Source organism: Macaca mulatta, chromosome 5, assembly GCF_049350105.2.
Source record: "Macaca mulatta isolate MMU2019108-1 chromosome 5, T2T-MMU8v2.0, whole genome shotgun sequence".
Taxonomy (NCBI): Eukaryota; Metazoa; Chordata; class Mammalia; order Primates; family Cercopithecidae; genus Macaca; species Macaca mulatta.
In genome coordinates, this window is record NC_133410.1 from 63207118 (window position 1) to 63227596 (window position 20479).

The 20479-nt window shown below is 38.0% G+C and overlaps 1 protein-coding gene across 1 annotated transcript; it reads right to left on the bottom strand.

Moving 5' to 3' along the window:
• Nucleotides 1-2165: 2165 nt before the first annotated feature.
• Nucleotides 2166-18918, bottom strand: ENAM (enamelin). Its single transcript, XM_015138576.3, has 8 exons — nt 18704-18918; nt 16492-16560; nt 16326-16370; nt 15521-15562; nt 13672-13926; nt 12348-12407; nt 10401-10454; nt 2166-6222 (listed from the first exon to the last, which is right to left on the bottom strand). The coding sequence occupies exons 1-8, from the start codon at nt 18755-18757 to the stop codon at nt 3385-3387; spliced, it is 3417 nt and encodes a 1138-aa protein (XP_014994062.3). The 5' UTR covers nt 18758-18918; the 3' UTR covers nt 2166-3384.
• Between the last annotated feature and the right edge of the window lie 1561 nt (nt 18919-20479).

Below are 20479 nucleotides of genomic sequence, written 5' to 3' on the forward strand. Positions count from 1 at the left end.
TTATAATTAGAAAAGTGTTAATCATTATTAAACTTTGAATATTAATTAATACATTAATACTAATTTTGGTGAAATTCTATATTTTTATTCATTTGCATAAGATAAAGAGAGTGGTATTTACTTAGAATCTACTCTGTACTCAGCACAGTGCTATGAGGGCCACATAAGAAGAATAAGAACTAGGTCTCACTTTTTCAATTTTCCTATTTCTTCTATAGGCAAAACTAACACAGGAAAAAATTAGCACACAGTATAAGACACATTTGTGATTAAATATGAAAGATCGGCTGGGTGTGGTGGCTTACACCTGTAATCCCAGCACATGCGGAGGCTGAGGTGTGTGGATCACTTGAGGCCAGGAATTCGAGAACAACCTGGCCCACATGACAAAACCCCTGCTCTACTAAAAATACAAAAATTAGCTGGGTGTAGTGTCCCTTGTCTGTAATCCCAGCTACTCAGGAGGTTGAGGCATGAGAATCACTTGAACCCGGGAGGCGAAAGTTGCAGTGAGCTAAGATCGCATCACTGCACTCCAGCCTGGGCAACAGAGCACAACTGTCTCAAATAAATAAATAAATAAATAAATAAATAAATAAATAAATAAATATTAAAGATCATGTACTGTGAGCCTTCAGGGAAGCTGGGTTGTAAGGAACTCATATCTGGTATCCAGGCTTGCAAATGCATACCTGTGCTGATGACATCAAGAGTTTTCTGGGCTGAGCACAGTGGCTCATGCCTATAATCCCAGAACTTTGGGAGGCCAAGGTGGACGGATCACTTGAGGTCAGGGGTTTGAGACCAGCCTGACCAACATGGTGAAACCCTGTCTCTATTAAAAATACAAAACTTAGCCACGCCTGGTGGCACACATTTGTAATCTCAGCTACTCAGGAGGCTGAGGCACGAGAATTGTTTCAACTCGGGAGGCAGAGTTTGCAGTGAGCCGAGATCATGCCACTGCACTCCAGCCTGGGCAACAGAGCAAGACTCCATCTCACCAAAAAAAAAAAAAAAAAAGAAAAAGAAAAAAAAAGAAAACAGTTATTTTCTGGAGAGACATTTTCCCTTCTTTTTACGGTGTGTTTTCAAATTCAAAATATGTTTTCTTTTGGTCACACTATACTTTTTTAGAAAAAAGATTTACCTATGCTCAAGACAGCTTGGAAGGGTCATACTATACTTTTTACATTTTACATTGCAGCGATCTCAGATGGCAGTTTAAGCAGCAGCGTCTCATAAATTCAGATATGTCAACATATCTGCCAAAACAATTATGTGAACCCATACATTTTGGTGAAATATGAAGTGAGTATCTTGTAATGAAAGTACTCATATTGAGATTTCAACAAAATCATTTGAAAAAATAAACTAGTGAAACAATAACATTTTTATTTTGAAAGGATAATTCTTAAAAGACAGTTTTATACAGAATAAGTTAATGAATTTTTCAATGTGTGGTTAAAATATAAAACTGGCCAGGGGGAGGGGAATGTAAGCACTAGGGGATGGCCTGGATAATCTACCTCTAAGGTCCCTTCTTACACTGAAATTCTATGATGGAAATGTTGCTGAATATATAAAGCTACAGAGTGGTGGCTCATTCAGCATCCCAGATGGTCGCCTTTCAGGAAAAGCAGACTATGGTGTTTTCATGGGAGTTTTGAAAGTCATTAAAAAATCAATTGATATATATTTATTGGGTACCTTCTATGTTCAAGACACTGTGCTAGGTGCTTTAGAAGATTCAAGGGCAAGATTCCTTTTCTCAGGAAGTTTTCAACATTGTATTTCCCCAAATGTTTGAGATCTTCTTATGAAGTCTGCCCCTGAACATTTATCCCAAGAAATCTCTTAAAGTTATAAGGTATGCTTTTAGGCAATTCTGAGAATGTTTCCTGCTCTAGGCAAGGGATATCCAGATAATAGGCCAACATGTTATTAATAAGAATAATAATCACTGATGTATTATAAGCAAGGTATATAGAAATATCCAGTTTTCAAAATAATTTACACAATTTATTCAAGATACCAAGAAAGAGTGTCTGTAAATAATTCTGCATGGACTTGAAGAATGTTTAGTAGTAGCACATACTGGTAGAATCACTTATGTTGAACTAGTAAAACAAAACAAAACAAAACAAAAAAAACCACAACTAAACATTGAGTTTTTATTTAAGAGAGTGTTTCCCAAAATGTCTTCTACAGATCCTGCGGATTATAACTTGGTGGTGTATGGCAAGTCCTAGTCCTTTTTCCTGGATGTGCAGTCTCAGAGCGGCAGTTTCTTCAGTTCCTCATTCTCCACCTTCCTAAGCCTTTTCCCTAAGCTGCTAGTCCTGGGTATCCTATCTTCCCTTCTCCTTAAATACGTCTCTCTAACTGAACTGTGTCTACTTGGTAGAGACCCTAAGATAACTAAAAAAAAGTAGCTATCAGTGTCTACCATTTCCAAAATAAATTCTATAATGATGGTTAAGCTGGGTCAATAAAAAATTAGGGTACGATTTAGAGAGTGGATACAAAAAGGAAGAGAGTGACATGCGGTCAAGATGAAAATGGTGTAGCAGGGAAAAAGATAAACTGAAGGGAAGAAAGGAGTCAGAGAGGAGAGGGATTAGTTGACAAATGGTACATTGGGAGACAAAACAGATAGGTGGGAAGAGAGGAAGACATAATGGAGGAGGTAGACATAAAGAAAAGACTAGTAATGGTTAAAATAGCGAGCTTAATATGTAAGAAGTGATACATAGAGAGAAAAAGATGAGGAATAGAAAGCTAAATACAGAAAGTTTGAGGGAGAGAGAAAAGAAGGAAGAAAGCTAAGAAAAGGAAATGATAAAGGTAAAGAGAGTGGCAGTGGAAGAAAAAAATGCTTGAAGAGAATATTGAGTAGGAAAAAACCTGACAAGATCAACACAAGAAAAAAATGTACAGTGCATTAGGACTATACTGATTTGTGGATCTCCATGTGTAGAATGGAAAGTTAATCTGCCTTTCAGTCTTGAAAAACCAATTTTGCAAGAATGGAACTTTGAGAGCAAAAAGAGAAGTCATCAGGCAAAAGGAAACTAACTCAGACAAGTAACTTCCAAGTTTCAAGGCAGGGATGGTCATGACCTTCTTGCTTTTTTAAGGTCTGCACTAATTTGTGAAAGTGCTAAATCTGGTGATCCCCAGAGGCCCAATCTCAGCTCCACCTGGGTTGCTACTCCTAGCTCCACCTGGATTGCTACTCCTATTGCTGAGAGGGGAGAAAACTTAAGGATCACCAAGACAGTCAGATACTTAATTAAGTCTTGGGGAAAAAATTTTGGGAACCATTGGTATAGAATGTCAGTGATTTCTCTTCCCCCCAAGAATGCTTGGTTGAGATAACCCTTAGGCCTGAAGTAGTAAGCAGTCTTGTACCTGGTCCTCTGCATTGGTCCCTCTTTGAAGGAATTCAAATGGACTGCGTTCACCTGCATCAAGTGGGTCTGCATTTGTACTCTTAAATTGTTCCCCAGTAGCTAACTCAACCAATGTGTTAGGATTTTCAGTAGGCATAATTGAATCCCCATCAAATGGGCTTTGCCTTCCATTGCTAGATGGAGTTCCAGTGCTGGAAGAGTGATGCTTTGCTAATTTGGAGCCAAAGCATGGCAAATGCAGGATGTTAGATGGTCTTTGTTGCTGTCTCTCACTCTCATTTTCTTGGACTTGACTTTGGATGCCTTCTGGATTGGAGCCTTCATCAGGTGTACCAATAACAAGCTGCTCAGGAGTAAGGTCAACAGTTCTTTCATTGAGCTGGTTGTCTTCAAAAATTTGTTCCAGAATGTTGTTCCCATCTCCTCCAAGATCATTTTTGAGACAAGGTGTATTCTTTGCTTGAAGGGAACCGACTTCAGGAAATGGCATAATTCCCTTTTGGCCCAGTTGATTATTTATAGAACATGGTGTGTTCCTCCTCAGAGTGGACACATCATCTCTAAAAGGGTTTTCATTTTCCATCTTCTCTGAGCTGTTTCTTTGGCCTGGTAGGGTGCTTGTTGGGGAGATGATATGTCTTGTGTGCTTGCTATGACTACCTTCTGTATACAGAGGACTGGTGTCTTGGTTCTCCCCAGGTGCAAGACCATAGGATGGAGTGTAGTCTTGTAGAGCTAGTGGATTGTCCTTGGGTCCTGTGGAGCTACCAGTACAGCAAGAGCCTCTCTGGCTTAGGTGAAATAAATGTGCCTCTTTTTGACCTGATGGGTAACTTTGTGGGATGAAGTCAGGGAAAGATGAATGTTCTCTCTCTGGAGAATTCATCCTAGTCATTTGCATGCCATAGTTCAAATCCTCACCTTCATGCCACATTGGATTTTTCTGAAGCCCAACTGGAGTGTTACTGGAATAGGGCTGGTTACCTTTCTGGTCTGGTGGCCTAGCTGGGGCTTTTTGTAAATGTGTTGCCTGATCCCAGATATTTCTGTTAAAATATGGCCTTCTTTCTTTCTGACCGTGGGCTTGTATCCTGTGGTCCCAGGAATTCCATGAAGGAAATAGATTGCTTTCTTCTGGTCTAACGGCATTATTAACATAGTAACCCCTGCTCTCTGTAGGTGGTGACATAGTAGGAGCTGTATTATATGATGGAAAATTCTCATCCGGGTTCCATGGGTAGAATTCACTATAATAAAAATCCTCCCTTGGTTTTGATGGATTGTCTAAAGAATAGGGAGGATATTCCTTTGGCTGATTTGAGGTATATTGTTCACCTTCATAGTACCTAACTGTTGGGCTCCCTTTGAAGCTCAACTCTTCACCCCATCTATTTTGTCCAGGAAAGACTTCATCTCCAGTTGGATCAATTGGGTCTTCTTCATTATAAGGGACTGTCTCCTTGTGGTCTGGGGTATTTATGGGGTAGAGTGAACTTTCTTTTTGCCCCATAGTATTGGGAGAATCATCTCTCTCATCCCATGTATTGCTTCTACGGTATGGTGAGTTTTCCCTGGGATCATAGGGGTTATATTCAGGGTAGAAAACCCTTCCTCTAGAACCATGGGAAGGATGGGGTAAATGTTCTTCTTGCCTCCCAGGATGTTCCTTAAAAGGTGGAGAGATTTCTTGGTGGTCCCAAGTATTTCTTCCAGCAGGAAAATGTTCTTTTGCAGAAGGGATTTCCTCAGGGTGTACAGCAGGCTGATATGCACTGTGCTTTAATTCTGGCTGATTAGTTTCTGATTCATATGGGATCCTTCTTGGCGCTAAAACCATCCCTTTGGGCAAAATCTGGCTTTGGGTTTGTCCATCAGAATTTGGTACTTTTCTGGAATCTTCCCTTGGGTAATAGGAGTTTTCATGTTGATCAACAGAATTAAAATTTGGGACTGGTGTATAACCCTCAGAGTGAGGCAGTTTATAATTTGATTTATTAACTTCATACTGTTGAGAGTTTCTCCCGGGGCTGGTTGGATTCTTTGTAGGAACTATTATTTGTTCTTTTGGACCCAGGTGCTTCTCCCTTGGATTTTGGATTTTTTCATTGTGAACAACAGGGCCATGTTTGGGACCAACTGGGGCAACATTAGTTCCCATAGGGTGTTTATTTGGCCCCTGAGGCTTTCTTCTGAGATTTGCTGGATTTCCTGCATAATTGGGATAATTGCCTCTTGAAATAGAAGGGTAAACTTTGTGATAAACTGGATTTCCTGGACGAACTACTTGTTTACCTTCCCAAGCGAAGGAGTTCCACTGAGGACCCCTTTGAACTTGTCGATTTCTGTAAAAAGGCCCATTCTGTCTGTGCCCCATGGCAGTACCAGTGGGATACCACCGTCTTCCTGAAGGAAAATTTCTTATATTAGGATTTGGATGATTTTCACGAATATTTGGCTGACTTGGTCTCCATGGGATTTGACTTCCTGGCCCTCCCTGGCCTGAAGTGTTGACTGCAGGGAGTGGGACAATCCCATTTTGAGCTGGAGGGTTGTTCCCAGTGTTCGGTCCTGGGATACTGTTTCCTGTGGGGCTGGTGTCATTTCCACCCTGACTCCCTTTAGGATTTGATTGGGTAGAATTCGTCTCAGTAACTGTTGAATTAGCTGTGGGTTCTGTGCCTGGACTTTCTGCTTTAGGAGGATCTTCTTCTTTGGGTTTTTCAAAATCTTGTTCAAACATTTCTTCTGAATAATAAGGAGGGCGACCCCCAAAGCCATGATATCCAAAATATCCAAAGTAAGGATTCTGTAGGAAAGAAAATGGAAATCAGTATTACCCTTTGTTTTCCACCATGGTGTTGCTTGGAATTTTTTAGTATAACAGGGAAATCTTATCAGTCACATGTTTCTTTTAACATCATTAGCTTTACTTTCTTTCTTGAAATTTGATTCCTCCTTGGTTTCCATGACCATACTTTTTCTGGTTCTCTCTTCTGGTATTTATTTCTGACCACTGGTCAGCTTTCTCTTTTTAGGTCTTATATATCTGAGGGTTTTTGTTTTGTTTTTAATGATTTCATCTTCCATTTTCCTAATTTTTCTGTTTTCTTTTTACATATCTCTTTTAAGATTTCTATTGCTCCTGTAATGCCAGCACTTTGGAAGGCCGAGGCAGGCGGATCACGAGGTCAAGAGATTGAGACCATCCTGGCCAACATGGTGAAACCCCATCTCTACTAAAAATACAAAAATTAGCTGGGTGTGGTGGTGCGCGTGCCTGAGGTCCCAGTTACTCAGGAGGGTGAGGCAGGATAATCGCCTGAACCCAGGAGGTGGAGGTTGCAATGAGCCCAGATAGTGCCACTGCATTCCAGCCTGGTGACAGAGCAAGAATCTGTCTCAAAAACAAACAAACAAAAAAAAAATAAAAGAAGAAGAATTCTATTGCATCAGCCCATGCTTTCAATAGGCATACATGCTAACAACTCCCAAAGGCATAATTCTAACCCACAACACTCCCACCCAAGGTTGAGGCAGCAAAACATCTCCACTAAAGATTTCATGAGTACCTCCAACTGAATGCACCCAGAACTGGGCTCATCTCCTGCCAAATCTCCTCCTCCAATGTTCTATATTTGAGCAACATTCACCACTATCTGTACAGTTTCTCAAGTTTCTGCTCTCTCTTAGTACTCCAGACTATTAATAACCAGGTCCTATAAAATCTAAGCTTTCATCCTTGTTCCCACTTCCTTAATCCACAGTACCCCTGAACTGTTAGAATAGTTTTCTTACTGGCTACTCTGGATGCAGTCTTACTTTCCTTTAATCTTGCTTCTGCATTGCCATCAGAGTAGTAGAGGCTGAGAGTGGGTATATGGAAATTTGGCCCCTTTCCTCTTTAAATTTGTATTTAAAGTTCTCCTTTACAAAATAAACTCTAAATCCCTTAGAATAACATACAAAGCAGTACAACATGCTGCTAAAGAGTGGGGCTCTAGGCAGATGTGCATTAAAATCCCCATTCCACCAGTATTAGTAGTATGATTGTGGGTTAACCTTGGTTTATTCATTTGTAATATGGGGATGATAATAAAATAACGTCTACCTCATAGGTTGTCATGAGGGTCAAATGGGACAAAATGAGTACAGCTCAGTGCCGGGTACTTAGTGCCTGATAAGTGTTATATATTATATAATAATACAATTTTTTAATAATAATCTGGGCTATAACTATTACTTTCAGCCTCATTTCCTCCCCCTTGCACTTTATGCAGTTGCAAATCGCAACTACTCTGAATTCTCTGGGTTCTCTATTCTTTTTATGTTTCAGTGCCTTTGCACACAGCTCATTCATATTGAAACTTCTTCCACCGACACATTTATTCCCCTGGCAAACTTGACTCGTCCTTCAGAGCTCAGTTTGATTTCTACCTTCTGTGTCTTGACTTCCATGGGCAGAATTAGGTCCTATTCCTAGGAGTCCACAGCAGTACAGGTTTCTGTCATCACAATCATCCCACTGAATTTCAGTTGCCTATTTTCCTGGGATTCTTCCATTTAATTCTCTCATGTGAAGATTTGGAATGAAAACATTATGTTTCTCATCCTTGTTTTCCAGTACCGAGGAGTGGAGAATGCTCTTAATAAATTTTCATTTAATGAATGATTTAATCATCACGAATTCTGTCAGTCAGTATGTTTGTTAGACATTTGTGTGGCATTTAAATCGTTTGATTTTTCTTTTAAAACAAATGAAATATAAAGAAAAAGTATTTTAATCCCCATTTGTTGATGGAGATGAGACAGACAGGTGAGGAAGTAACAAGATCATGCAGGAAATCAGGTAGTACCCTCAAGCGGTAGAATACAGACATCTTAGTTTTTGAGACAGGGTTTCTCTTTGTCGCCCAGGCTGGATCGCAGTGGCAAGATCAGGGTTCACTGCAGCCTTGACTTCCCAGGCTAAAGTGATCCTCCCACTTCAGCCTCCTGAGTAGCTGGGACTACAGGTGCATGCCACCATATTTGCCTAACATTTATTTTAGTCTCCCTATGTTGCCCAGGCTGGTCTTGAAATCCTGGGCTTAAGTGATCCTCCTGTCTCAACCTCCCAAAGTGTTGGGATTACGGTGTGAGCCATTGTGCCTATCTAAATTCAGATTTCTTTACTTTTTTGTTTTTTGAGACTGAGTCTTGCTCTGTCGCCCAGGCTGGAGTGCAACGCTGAGATCTTAGCTCATTGCAACCTCCCCGTCCTGGATTCAAGCGATTCTTCTGCCTCAGGCTCCACAGTAGCTGGGATTACAGGCCAGCACCACCACACCCGGCTAATTTTTGTATTCTTAGTAGATTTCACCATGTTGGCCAGGCTGGTCTCAAACTCCTTACCTCAAGTGATCCACCCGCCTCAGCCTCCCAAAGTGCTGGGATTATAGGTGTGAGCCACCTGTGCCTGGCCTGAATACAGGCTTCTTAAAGCCTATGGTAACTGCCTGGATCTTTCGGCTTCCTTTCTTATCTTATGCATATGAAAATTTGAAGTGCCAGTTTCTAGGTTGCATACAATAATCTGAATCATTTTTATTTGGGGTTATTTCATGATACATTTGAGAGCGCCTTATACCATTACTGACACAGTCATCTTCAATGTTATTTTATGAACAAGCACCTTATACCATTACCGACACAGTCATCTTCAATGTTATTTTATGAACAAGTGCCTTATACCATTACTGACACAGTCATCTTCAATGTTATTTTAAGAATAATCTCTGCCAGGTGTGGTGGCTCATGCCTGTAATCCCAGCACTTTGGGAGGCTGAGGTGGCTGGATCACCTCAGATACCAGTCTGGTCAACATGGTGAAATCCCATCTTTACAAAAATACAAAAATTAGCCAGGTGTGATGGCACATACCTGTAATCTCAGCTACTCGGGAGGCTGAGGTATGAGAATTGAATTGCTTGAACCCAGAAGGTGGAGGTTGCAGTAAACTGAGATTGTGCCACTGCACTCCAGCCTGGGTGACAGAGCGAGACTCTGTCTTACAAAAAAAAAAAAAAGAAAAGAAAAGAAAGAAAGACAAGAAAGTGGCAGTCATTGCAGGGACTGAGCAGAGGAGCGACAAGATTAGACTATTGTTTTCACAGGGTCACTCTGGCTGCTATGCTAACAATAGATTGTGAGAGATGAAAAGACTTACTTACAAAATGTATATATACATAATCTTAAAGCTGAAAGGGACCTCTTAGAGCAAGTAATGCCAACCTCTCTTTTGTTTGAGACAGTCTCGCTCTGTCACCCAGGCTGGAGTGCAGTGGTGCTATGACTCACTGCAACCTCCACCCCCCAGGCTCAAGTGATGTCCCACCTGTCTCAAAAAAAAGAAAAGAACAGTCTGTCCCCCACCCCCCAGTAAAGCTATTAAGTTACCACAGTTCACTGAAGACATATCACATATACAGGGAAAAAACAGTAAGTTCCAGGGGGGTGGGGTGCTATGTCACAATCACTAAAATGATATAGTGCTGGAAAATTAAGAGTGTATCACTCTGTGATATTTGGTTCTTCTCCTAGTGTGGTATAGTAAAAAGGCCATTGAACAGAGTGACAGAAGACTTGGGTGCGGGGTTCAGTTTATCCATAACTTAAAAGTGAAATTGAGTAGTAACTGATCTTTTCTTGGCTTCAATTTATTTGTATTAATATAATCAGGAAGTTAGATATCACTTAATTTCCTCTTGAGGATAACATTCTAAGAAACTCTTACTTTTTTTCTCTTTTTATCACTGTCTGGAGTCCAGCATCAGTCTTTGGACCGCTAGCTTGATTTGTTTCACTTTTTTATTTTCTAAAAAATCACGGAAGCTTGAGCTACAGGTTCATGTGTTGGATTTTAACTTTTTTATTAGATGTGGATAAAAAAGCAGTGGTGAATAGACTGTAATTTCCAGTGGAGAATATAGTTTTACTTGTACTTACCCCGCCTTCTTCATTGCTGGCTGGTGGGCGTCCATAACCTGGTGGCGGTAACCTCTGAGAAGTGAAAAACACAGTGAACACAGGAGAAAACCACTTTCGATGCTGCCATTTGTAAGACTCAGGGTGTCTAAAAATAGCTCAAGTCAGTGATCGAGCTCAGTTAGTACTCTGAGCTTTTAGCCTTTGAATTATTAGCTCTCACAGTCCAGCTGCTAAGAATTATGATCTAACAGTGAACACTGGTAAATACAAAGGCTTCAGCTGGATCCCAGATTATCCTACTTAAAATACTCTGTATGGCTGCATCTCCTGGCAATCCTCCTTACCACCTCTAACACTCAAAACATACCCTCCACAACCCCCAACAAACACACACCATGCACACACATACAGAGAGAGAGGGTGAGAGAGAGAAATTTGAGTGCTGTTAGAATCCAAGCATCCATATTAGAGCATCTAATAATAGAGATTAAGTAACAATGTTGTTTTTAGAATGTGGCTTCATGTTTAGGGAGACAAACTGCAAACTGACAATCCTTGGATTATTACTATGATATTTTTATTTGACTAAAGTTAATTCTCCTAATCAAACTTGGAGGCCGAGTTTCTGCCTCTCAAGTTTTATGTAGATGAGATTAATAGTTACTTCAGCATTAGAATCATGTTTATCTGTTTTTAAAATCTTTACCTTATACTGCCTTAACTTCCTTAGTTCAGCATAGGTAATAAAAGAAAGTCACTCTTTCAAGGAGGAACAATGTAAGGAACTCTTACTCTTTAAAATGAATTGTTCCTCATTGATAAAAAGCCTTCCTGGTTATAGAGTTGTAGACAAGGAAAACCTATGTCATAGCTGAATGAACAGTCAACAAATATTTCCTGTTGTTTTGTTTGTTTAGCAGCAACTGGTCGTTAATATTTCTTTAGTTCAAAAAGTTTATTTTGCCATTCATATTTTTAACGCCTATGATGCAATTTCAGTATTATCTTTTATTTTAATGATTTTAAACATTTAAGATTCTTTGAGGCTTTTTGTAAATAATATTTTGCAAGATTTTTTTTTTTTTGAGACGGAGTCTCACTCTGTCACCTAGGCTGGAGTGCAATGGCACGATCTCAGCTCACTGAAACCTCTGCTTCCTGGGCTCAAGTGAGCCTCCTCCCTCAGCCTCCAAATATCTGGGATTACAGGTACCTGCCATCACACCCAGTTAATCTTTGTATTTTTAGTAGAGACGAGGTTTCACCTTGTTGGTCAGGCTGGTCTTGAACTCCTGACCTCAGGTGATCCGCCTGCCTGGGCTTCCCAAAGTGCTGGGATTACAAGCATGCACCACCATGCCTGGCAAATTTTTGTATTTTTTGTAGAGACAGGGTTTCACCATGTTGGCCAGGCTGGTTTTGAACTCCTGACCTCAAGTGATCACCCACCTTGGCCTCCCAGAGTGCTGGGATTACAGGTGTGAGCCACCGTGACCAGCCCCAAGATTCTTTATAATGATATATCTGTGGCTAGAAACAGTAAGATAGGATGAAAATGTCTTAGTCTAATTATAGCTCACCCTATGGTTTTCAAACTCCATTTTGTCCTGTGTCCCAATTTCCCCATTACATTAAATGAAGATAATTTTTTTTTTAAAAATTTCTTAAGGATGTGGGGAAATAGTAATGAAGTAGCACAACCTTTTAATGTTAATTTATTAGCTAAGTTATTTGTATCTGTTTGGGGATTTAGGTTGTATTTATGTCACTAATTTGTCTGAGTATGAAATTCAAAAAATTCTCTGTTCCTTTTCTGCATGATTACTGATGCGCTGGTTTTGTTTCATACCATCTACTGACTGGTATATGGTATTCCATTAGAATGTATGAATTTATATTAATTTAAACTATAACATACTAATATTATTTTTCACTTATAGTGTAAAGAAAAAAACAATTTATCACCTGTGGAATTTGCCATGGTGGTGGATAGAGGAATAGCCCATTTCCAAATGGTGGGAATGCCTAGAGAGAAAGAAAGAATCAGAGTGATGTGGTATTGAGAAGAATACATAAAAAAATGAAGCAAACCAACTAAATACAATTGAAACTTGGCAGTCTACATTTCACTTTGCATTAAAGTGTGTGTTTTTTATAGGGCAAAGATGATAATGATAATAACAATTAGTATTATTGGACACACGTTCCAGGCTCTGTGCTGAGCATTTTATATTGTTAAACTCATTTCATTCTCATATAACCATAGAAGATATAAACTATTACTATTCCCATTTGACTTAAGAACATGAAGTTCAGAGAAGTTTGATCACTTGCCCAAAATCTCATAGTTCGTAAATGATTGAAGCCAGGATTCCAATCCAGGAGTGTCTTTTCATTCAATTTTGTGTTCCCTACATCTGTAATAGTGTCTGATAATAAGTGTTAACTGACCAAAAGCCAGTGTTTTCTTTTTAGTTTTTGAGACAGAGTCTTTCTCTGCTGCCCAGGCTGGAGTGCAGTGGCATGATCTTGCCTCACTGCAACCTCCGCCTCCTGGGTTCAAGCGATTCTCCTGCCTTAGCCTCCTGAATAGCTGGGATTACAGGTGTGTGCCACCAAGCCCAGCTACTTTTTGTATTTTTAGTAGAGACAGGGTTTCACTATGTTGGCCAGGCTGGTCTCGAACTCCTGACCTCAGGTGATCTGCCTACCTTGGCCTCCCAAAATGTTGGGATTACAGATCTGAGCCACTGTGCCTGGCCTAAAAGCCAGTATTTTTTGAAGCTCCCCCCACACTGGATGAGCTCTTGAGAAACCATTTGCACATCTTCTTACCTTGTGTCATACTAGTACTGGAAGCAACGTTAATTTAAGAGCAATATTTTAGAGCATCAAAGCATAGATCTGGATGAAACTTGGAAACCATTTAGTTTACTCATGGGGAAACTGAAACCTAGAAAGGTGAAGTAACTTGTTCAATATCATACGACTAATAAGGACCAGGTATAGGACTTGAATCTTTGATTCTCAACTGTTAGATTAGTGCTCATGTTATTACACCATGTTGTCTCGGTAATTTAAAAGGAGCTTTTAAAAGGCAACAGTATTTGGGTAATTTGAACCAAACAAGATTGGAGTTGACTTGCCATGCAGTTTTGGATGCATGTCAAAACAAAAGATGGTACTGCAACATAGCACCTATATTGAAGTGTGTATATGGGGGTGGCATGGTCCTCCAAATCTCTCCGAGGCTATTTACAGATATGGAATTTTTCTGTGCAAGTCTCACCTGAGGTGGCTGAGCTTCCTCTTCGGGCTGGGCTGGAGTATGCGATGGCTGCTTCAAAGGCCGCTTTTGTGGTGGCTTTTTTGACTGAGTCTGGTTGGGTTTCTGGGTTTCTTGGGTCTGATCAGTCTTATTATGACGTTTTTGTGCTGAGGGTTTCTGTGGGTGCCATGGTGGTGGCTGAGGCCACATGGGCATCTGGTACTGTGGAAATTGCTGAGGGAGACCGTTTCCAAAGAAGGGCCCCAGGTGTGCCAACTGAAAGGGTAGCAAATAATAGTGAAATCGTAATAGAGTTGAGGTTCAGTCTCTCTCCATCCTCTAACGTCATCGTCCAAAACTCAGTCAAAGAGCTTAAAAGTCCTATGGAACTTGACTTAACTATGGAAGCTTTGAGATCTTTAGTTAGATTTTCCTTACACACAGTCTTACAGAATTAACTTCAGTCTTCTAGAAAGCCAAACAACCAAAACAAACTAAAAGGCAGAACTAGGTGAGAAATCTCAGCTTAAGAATTTGACTGATGATTTTCTAACTCTGAAACTCTAACTCAGGTCGGAAGTATACAAGTCAGGTTACAGAAAATTTAATGTTGTATTCAGAACCCATGTGATTTGTTATAAGGCTGGATAAAGAAGAGAAAAAACAAAAATAAGATAAAGTAAGTGAGATTGTAAAGCAAAAAATGAAAAACAAGAAAAATAGGAAAAGAGAGGATAAAAATTCAGTCTGTGTAAACACATTTATATGGTGTCTGCGTTTCTTGGTTACAGGTGGATCCTCATTAAATCCATTTTTGTTATCAAAATCGCCACAATTACAAGGTTGGGCAGGGAAGCAAAAGTAGTTATAATCTAAAAATGTTAATTTATAAATTTATGATAATTTATAAAAATGCTAATTTCTAAATTTATGATAATTTATGTATGGTCAGTCTTGCAACATCAGTTCTCATCAAAATATTTCCTCCCTGGTTTAACACCTGTCTCTATCCCCAGTCTTCATTAATTAGTTTCTTGCTATCTCTTGGATGATGTACCCATGCTTTGTGGATTGATGAAATTCAAAATTGCAAACAACTAAGTTGGTAAAAATTTCAAATCACAGGCAAAGTCACTAAAACTAAAAACAAGAGTATGAAAAAGTTGAGCCAATCAAAAGCTGAGGAAGAGGAAATTCACAATGATTATTTTAATCAAAGAACTTTAAAAGAGAATGACTTGAATAAAAAGGATTACAAAAAAATGGATGTAGTCCTTGATTTTCCCCTCAAAATGGCCCTCATGATCATTTCACGGAAATCAAAAGTGATGTGTAGTGTTATTGTGCTAACATAGAATTTTATCAGAAAAATTGTGCCAAAGAACCACCTGATACTTGATTTATCAGTTTGTTCTGATAATTAGCATACAGTGACAAGAATAACCTATATTTATTTAAAGAACATAAAACTTGCTTTGTAACTGTAGTGTTATCTTTCAAGATAATCCAAGTAAAATTTATCCCCCACCAGTACTTACTCTGTTATTTTTATTGTCATTATTTGTGACATCTTATGTGATATTTTCACAGAACTATTTTTTCTTGACTATACATTTGAGACTCAGTCTCAAATAAATAACATTTCTAATTAGTAATTATTTGGATTTACATGAAAGAACAATAGTAATGAATAAGAAGAAAATTTGGTGTGAGAGGATGGGGCAATACTTTTTCCATCTTGAAACTTTTGTAATGATTACATTATACTTAAAACATGTGGATTGGTGTCTCTATTGGCTAAGGCAAACTTTATAATGGAGTTATCTAGATAAACTAGAAATCACCAGAAATAACATAAAGAAAAACTTACATGTGGGAGGGTCATAAAGTTGAATTGATTATACCGCATCATCTGCAACCAAAGGAATCCATTAATATGATACAAAGTGAAACTTTTATTAAATCAATGCACAAATCATAAAAAAATAAGTAAAATTTCTTTTTCAACCTGAGAACTTCCCAGTGTAAAAATTTCCGATTTTAATGCACAACAGTCATATTATCTTTTACTACTTATGCTTAAATTTTAAGTAAGTGTACAATTAAATTTTAAGAAGCTTCTCAGGCACTTTAACTTTTAAGTCAGAATTTTATTTTGAGAAGAATCAATAAAGAATCACAGAAAATAAAAATCTGGTCTACTCTAAAGTATTTGAATGTTCTGTTCTATCCTTTGAGAGTTCAGGATTTGAGAACATGAGAATTATGTGACAAGATGATTCATCTTTCTGATATGTATTGAATTTGATTAATGACCTGGGCTATGAGTCATGTAAAAGATATTTATATTTTTAAGCATCTACCTTCTAATAACCCTTGATACTATTGGTCACTTTTGCTAGCTAAAAAACTTAGCAAATAAGGTAACATCAACTAGATTTTAACACAAATCCACATTTACTTTGAAAGGGAACATTGAAGTACATAGGTAGGCTGATGGCTGGGGAAATTACTACTTTGCCTCGATTTGAGAGTTTAAGACTTCCAACTCTCCCTCTTTTTACCTCTTTCATAAGAAATATTATATATCAGACAATTTTCCAATGTTCTCCTTTTTAATAAACTTGTGAGATAGGACTCTGGATAACGTCTCCCCTGAGACTGAACATACATACCTCCTCACTTTTACTGCTAAATCCAGGCATTCGGGGCATGTGCATCTGGAAGTAAGAGAATGCCAGTGACAAATGCAGAACATCAGCTGAAATAAGTTCAACAATGTTCCTAAGCTATACAATGATAGAACACAAAGAGAAGAGCTAACATTTAAAAAATACTCACTGGCATAGCAACAGAATTACCAAGAAGCCCTAGAAAGACCAGGAGAATCTTCATTTTTCCTTTTGGTACCTAGAATAAAAAACTGATTTTTATTTTTGGTCTGTGAAATAAGTATGCTTAGGGCACTCTGCACTTACCTAGCTACTAGCCTATTTGTCTGTCAAGGAGAGTATGGAAATAGATAAGGTCCCTGCTGCCATTTTTATTTTATGTCAAGAAACTATTAGGTAGTTATCACCTGGTACTTTTCAAGCTGCCAAAAGAGTCAGATTAAAAGGAAATATAAACGTGTGTGTGAGAGAGAGAGAGAGAGAGAGACAGAGAGACAGGGAAACAGAGAGAGAGAGAGAGAGAGAGAGAGAAAGAGAGAGAGAGAGAGAAAGAGAGAGATTTCATAGGACCAGAATGTGAAAATTAGAAATTAGGAGGTTATCCCCAAAATAGGAATATTAATGGGGTTGAGTTTCTAGTTACTAGTTGATTTGTAAAGGAATAGTGATGTCCAACTACATTCATCGTACCGAATAATCTTAGTTTCAAGGAGGGCACACTACAAAATCAAAACTTTGTGCTACTTTCTAAGACGTTGTAGAAAATATTCTGTTACATAGAGACTAAGTAAACTGGAATATTCAGAATTATTTTTTTCCTGGTTTCCTCTATTGTTCCTATTGTTATTATTATTATCATCATCATCATCACTTCCTTTAAAAATCACTTATGTGACCAGGTACGGTGGCTCACACCTTAATCCCAGTACTTTGGGAGGCTGAGGGGGGCGGATCACCTGAGGTCAGGAGCCCGAGACCAGCCCAGCCATCATGGTGAAAACTTGTCTCTACTAAAAATACAAAAATTAGTCAGGCATGGTGTCTCACACCTGCAATACCAGCCACACGGGAGGCTGAGGCAGGAGAATCACTTGAACCCAGGAGGCGGAGGTTGCAGTGAGCCGAGATCGTGTCGTTGCACTCCAGCCTGAGCAACAGAGCGAGACTCTGTCTCAAAAAAAAAAAAAAAAAAAAAATCACTTATGTTCTAAGGTGGTTAGGAAAATAGGGAGAAATAGGAAATAGGCAGAATAGTAAATTTATCTCTTTATTAGATACCTTGATTAAACATATAGACTTATGTATGAAGTTTGGAGATTGTTTTTAACGGGGTTCATTCATTTATCCCACTCTAGTTAATTATGAAAGACTTGTAAAATTAAGTCTTGTATTTACATCTTTGAACAAAGTTTATTCTGAAACACTTACTTGAGTAATTTCTTAAGAAAACTTTCTATTTGCATATACAATAGAGGAAAATAAAAGATTTTAATCAGAATGATTCATTTTCATTGTATATCAGATATAGCCCATTTCCTAGCATAGTAACCAACATGTAGACACCCAGTTGTTATTCATTCCTTTCGTTCTTTCTTCCTTTTCTGGACATAAAATGCATCTAGCATAATTGGACCGATGCCTACCCTTCTGTTTACTTCCTATAGGAGCAACATAAATGATGCTTTAGGATTTTTATAATGGACATTTTCCTAAATTGTGGGTGTAATGAGTTTTCTTTCATATATTAGAAAAAATGGTAGAATGTAATTAAACAAAGGAAGCAGTGGTATGTAAATACCTTTCCTACTGTTTAAAGATTTTCAGAGTTAGAATATCATAGAGAATGAAAAACAACAGCTGAAACTAGTGTGTTTAGTATAGGATACAACAATATGTGGAAACTAATAAAGAGAATACTGGTGAAAGTTTTCTTTGCTAAATGTTTCTAAGATTATGGCCCAAGATTTAAGGGTACTTTTGGATGGTTAATTTCTGCCTTGCTTAATCATTCATCTCATCTCTCTAGTAGCTGTCACAGTGATTCTTGATAATATATATAGCCTTTATATTTGCAAATAGAAAACTCATTTTCTCTTCTGTAAAATTAGTGTATTATGTTGGATGACTGAGATCCCTTCCATCTCTAACAGTTCATGATTAAAATCTATAATTAGTTATTTTTTGAGTTGAAAGTAACACTCATAATGATTGCCACAAAGTACAATGACTTTGTAAGTTCTTCTTCCATTCCATCTGTGAAAGCAGACGCTCTTTAATTCTTCTGATATATTTCAGTAGTGTTTGGCCCTCTCAAGTGTATTTCTGACAGTATCTAGTTTGAGAACCTGTATGTATTGGCAAAAATAAATGAAAGTACTCACCAAGTTGTCTAGTTTAGGAAAAGAGGTTCCATCCCTGCACCGAAGCACCAACATTTTTTTTCAGCAAAATTTTTATAAGCCTTTAAGAAAAATACAGCTTTAGCATGAGAAGAAACTAAATTATAGAAATGGAACAAATAAATGAAATGAATAGCAAAGCTTCAGTTCTAAGGCAGAACATGTCATGTTAATTATTTTATCCAGTCATGCCTGTATTAGGGGGCCACAAAATCAAGTTTAATCTTCTGTTGCTTTAAAAGTAGGATGAAAGCTAAATCAGAGAGGAAATGACACAGGCAATGTATTTTGAGATACTTCTAGGGCAATGGTGACAAAACTAGACTTCACTATGGGGAAATGTACAAAGTCACAGTATTAAAGGAGGTCTAAGAAGGCTGGAAAAAACTTATAAGAAAAATAAATGCACCAAATAAACTGAGGAGTTTAAAGTTTTATCAGAAGATTAGTCTGCATACAATGACTACACAACCAACAACAATGAATGAAATAAGGAGAATTAACCAACATCTAGGAATTAAATTCATTATTTGGCACTATATGTAATTTATGTTGATAATCTCTAATACTTACCCAATGCCAATTAGAAGCTGTAATATATAAAAAATAATTTTTACTTGAACTTTGTTAGCTTGCCTTTGAAATATATTCTTAATGGTCTATAGTGGAAATGACTACAAATTGCTGAAGCCAGGGAGATCTCAAGAAGCAAGACACATTTATTTCTTAATGATAAAACAAAAATTCTTCAGTCAGATATCATGTGCAGCATCAAAAAGGCTCAAAATAAAAAGATTCCTCCTTGGCAGAAAGCTTGGCCCAGCAAGGTTCCATTTAAGCACTGTTGTATACCTGTATAACCAATCAGCTTTGAGGAAAATGGTTTTGCCATCACAAGAGTTTAAAGTAAAAAACACACATCAAATTTAAAATTTAGAATGTGTTATTATAGGAGCTGTCAAGTCAAGTCTCTTATTATGTATAATAACAGTCCAGGAAAATGAGCTTACAGCAGTGAGATTTAGAAGATGCTTCCCTTGGTGAATTTGGGCTTTGAGGTATAGAAACTTTGTTTATAACAAAGATATTTTGGGAACAAAGGCGAATATTATCTGTATGCTATTTACATAAGTCAGTTGCCTTCACCAAAAGGCAGACTAATATATATATTTACTTAATATACATTTTTATGTAATTAAAATGAACTAGAATGTTATAACTATGGATGGCAACTCAGCGACTTGATTTAATTTGTATTACATAAAGCTAGCAAGACATAGTGTTCTTTTTGAAGTCAAATATAATCCAGTCACTGGGGATTCAGACTTTTAGATGAGTCGGGTACAATGGCAAATGAAATCTCGGCTATCATGATAATACCACCTAATGAAAACAGGACTTGAGAAATTCACTGAAGTAGTTATGTTATGGATTTTTTTCCTGAAATCTGACTTTCCATAATAAAGATTTCACTTTCAAATAAATGTGCCAATTACACTTTTAATTGACAAGAGCAAGCTTTGCTATCTTTGCTTAACTTGGATTCTCCTGTTCTGTTATGGCTTTACAAGAGAAAACATTTGTTGTGGTGATGTTTGCTTATTTTAATGTTGGGATTTAAAAACCAAGAAAGATTGGATTTGATGGCAAAACCTGGTTCCTACCTGTTATGATTGTGAATGTATGTTAATCCAGTGGTTGCCCATGGTGCTGTTCTTCCAAGGACAGAGAAGTGCTGTGTCATTCGTTTTGGGCCAA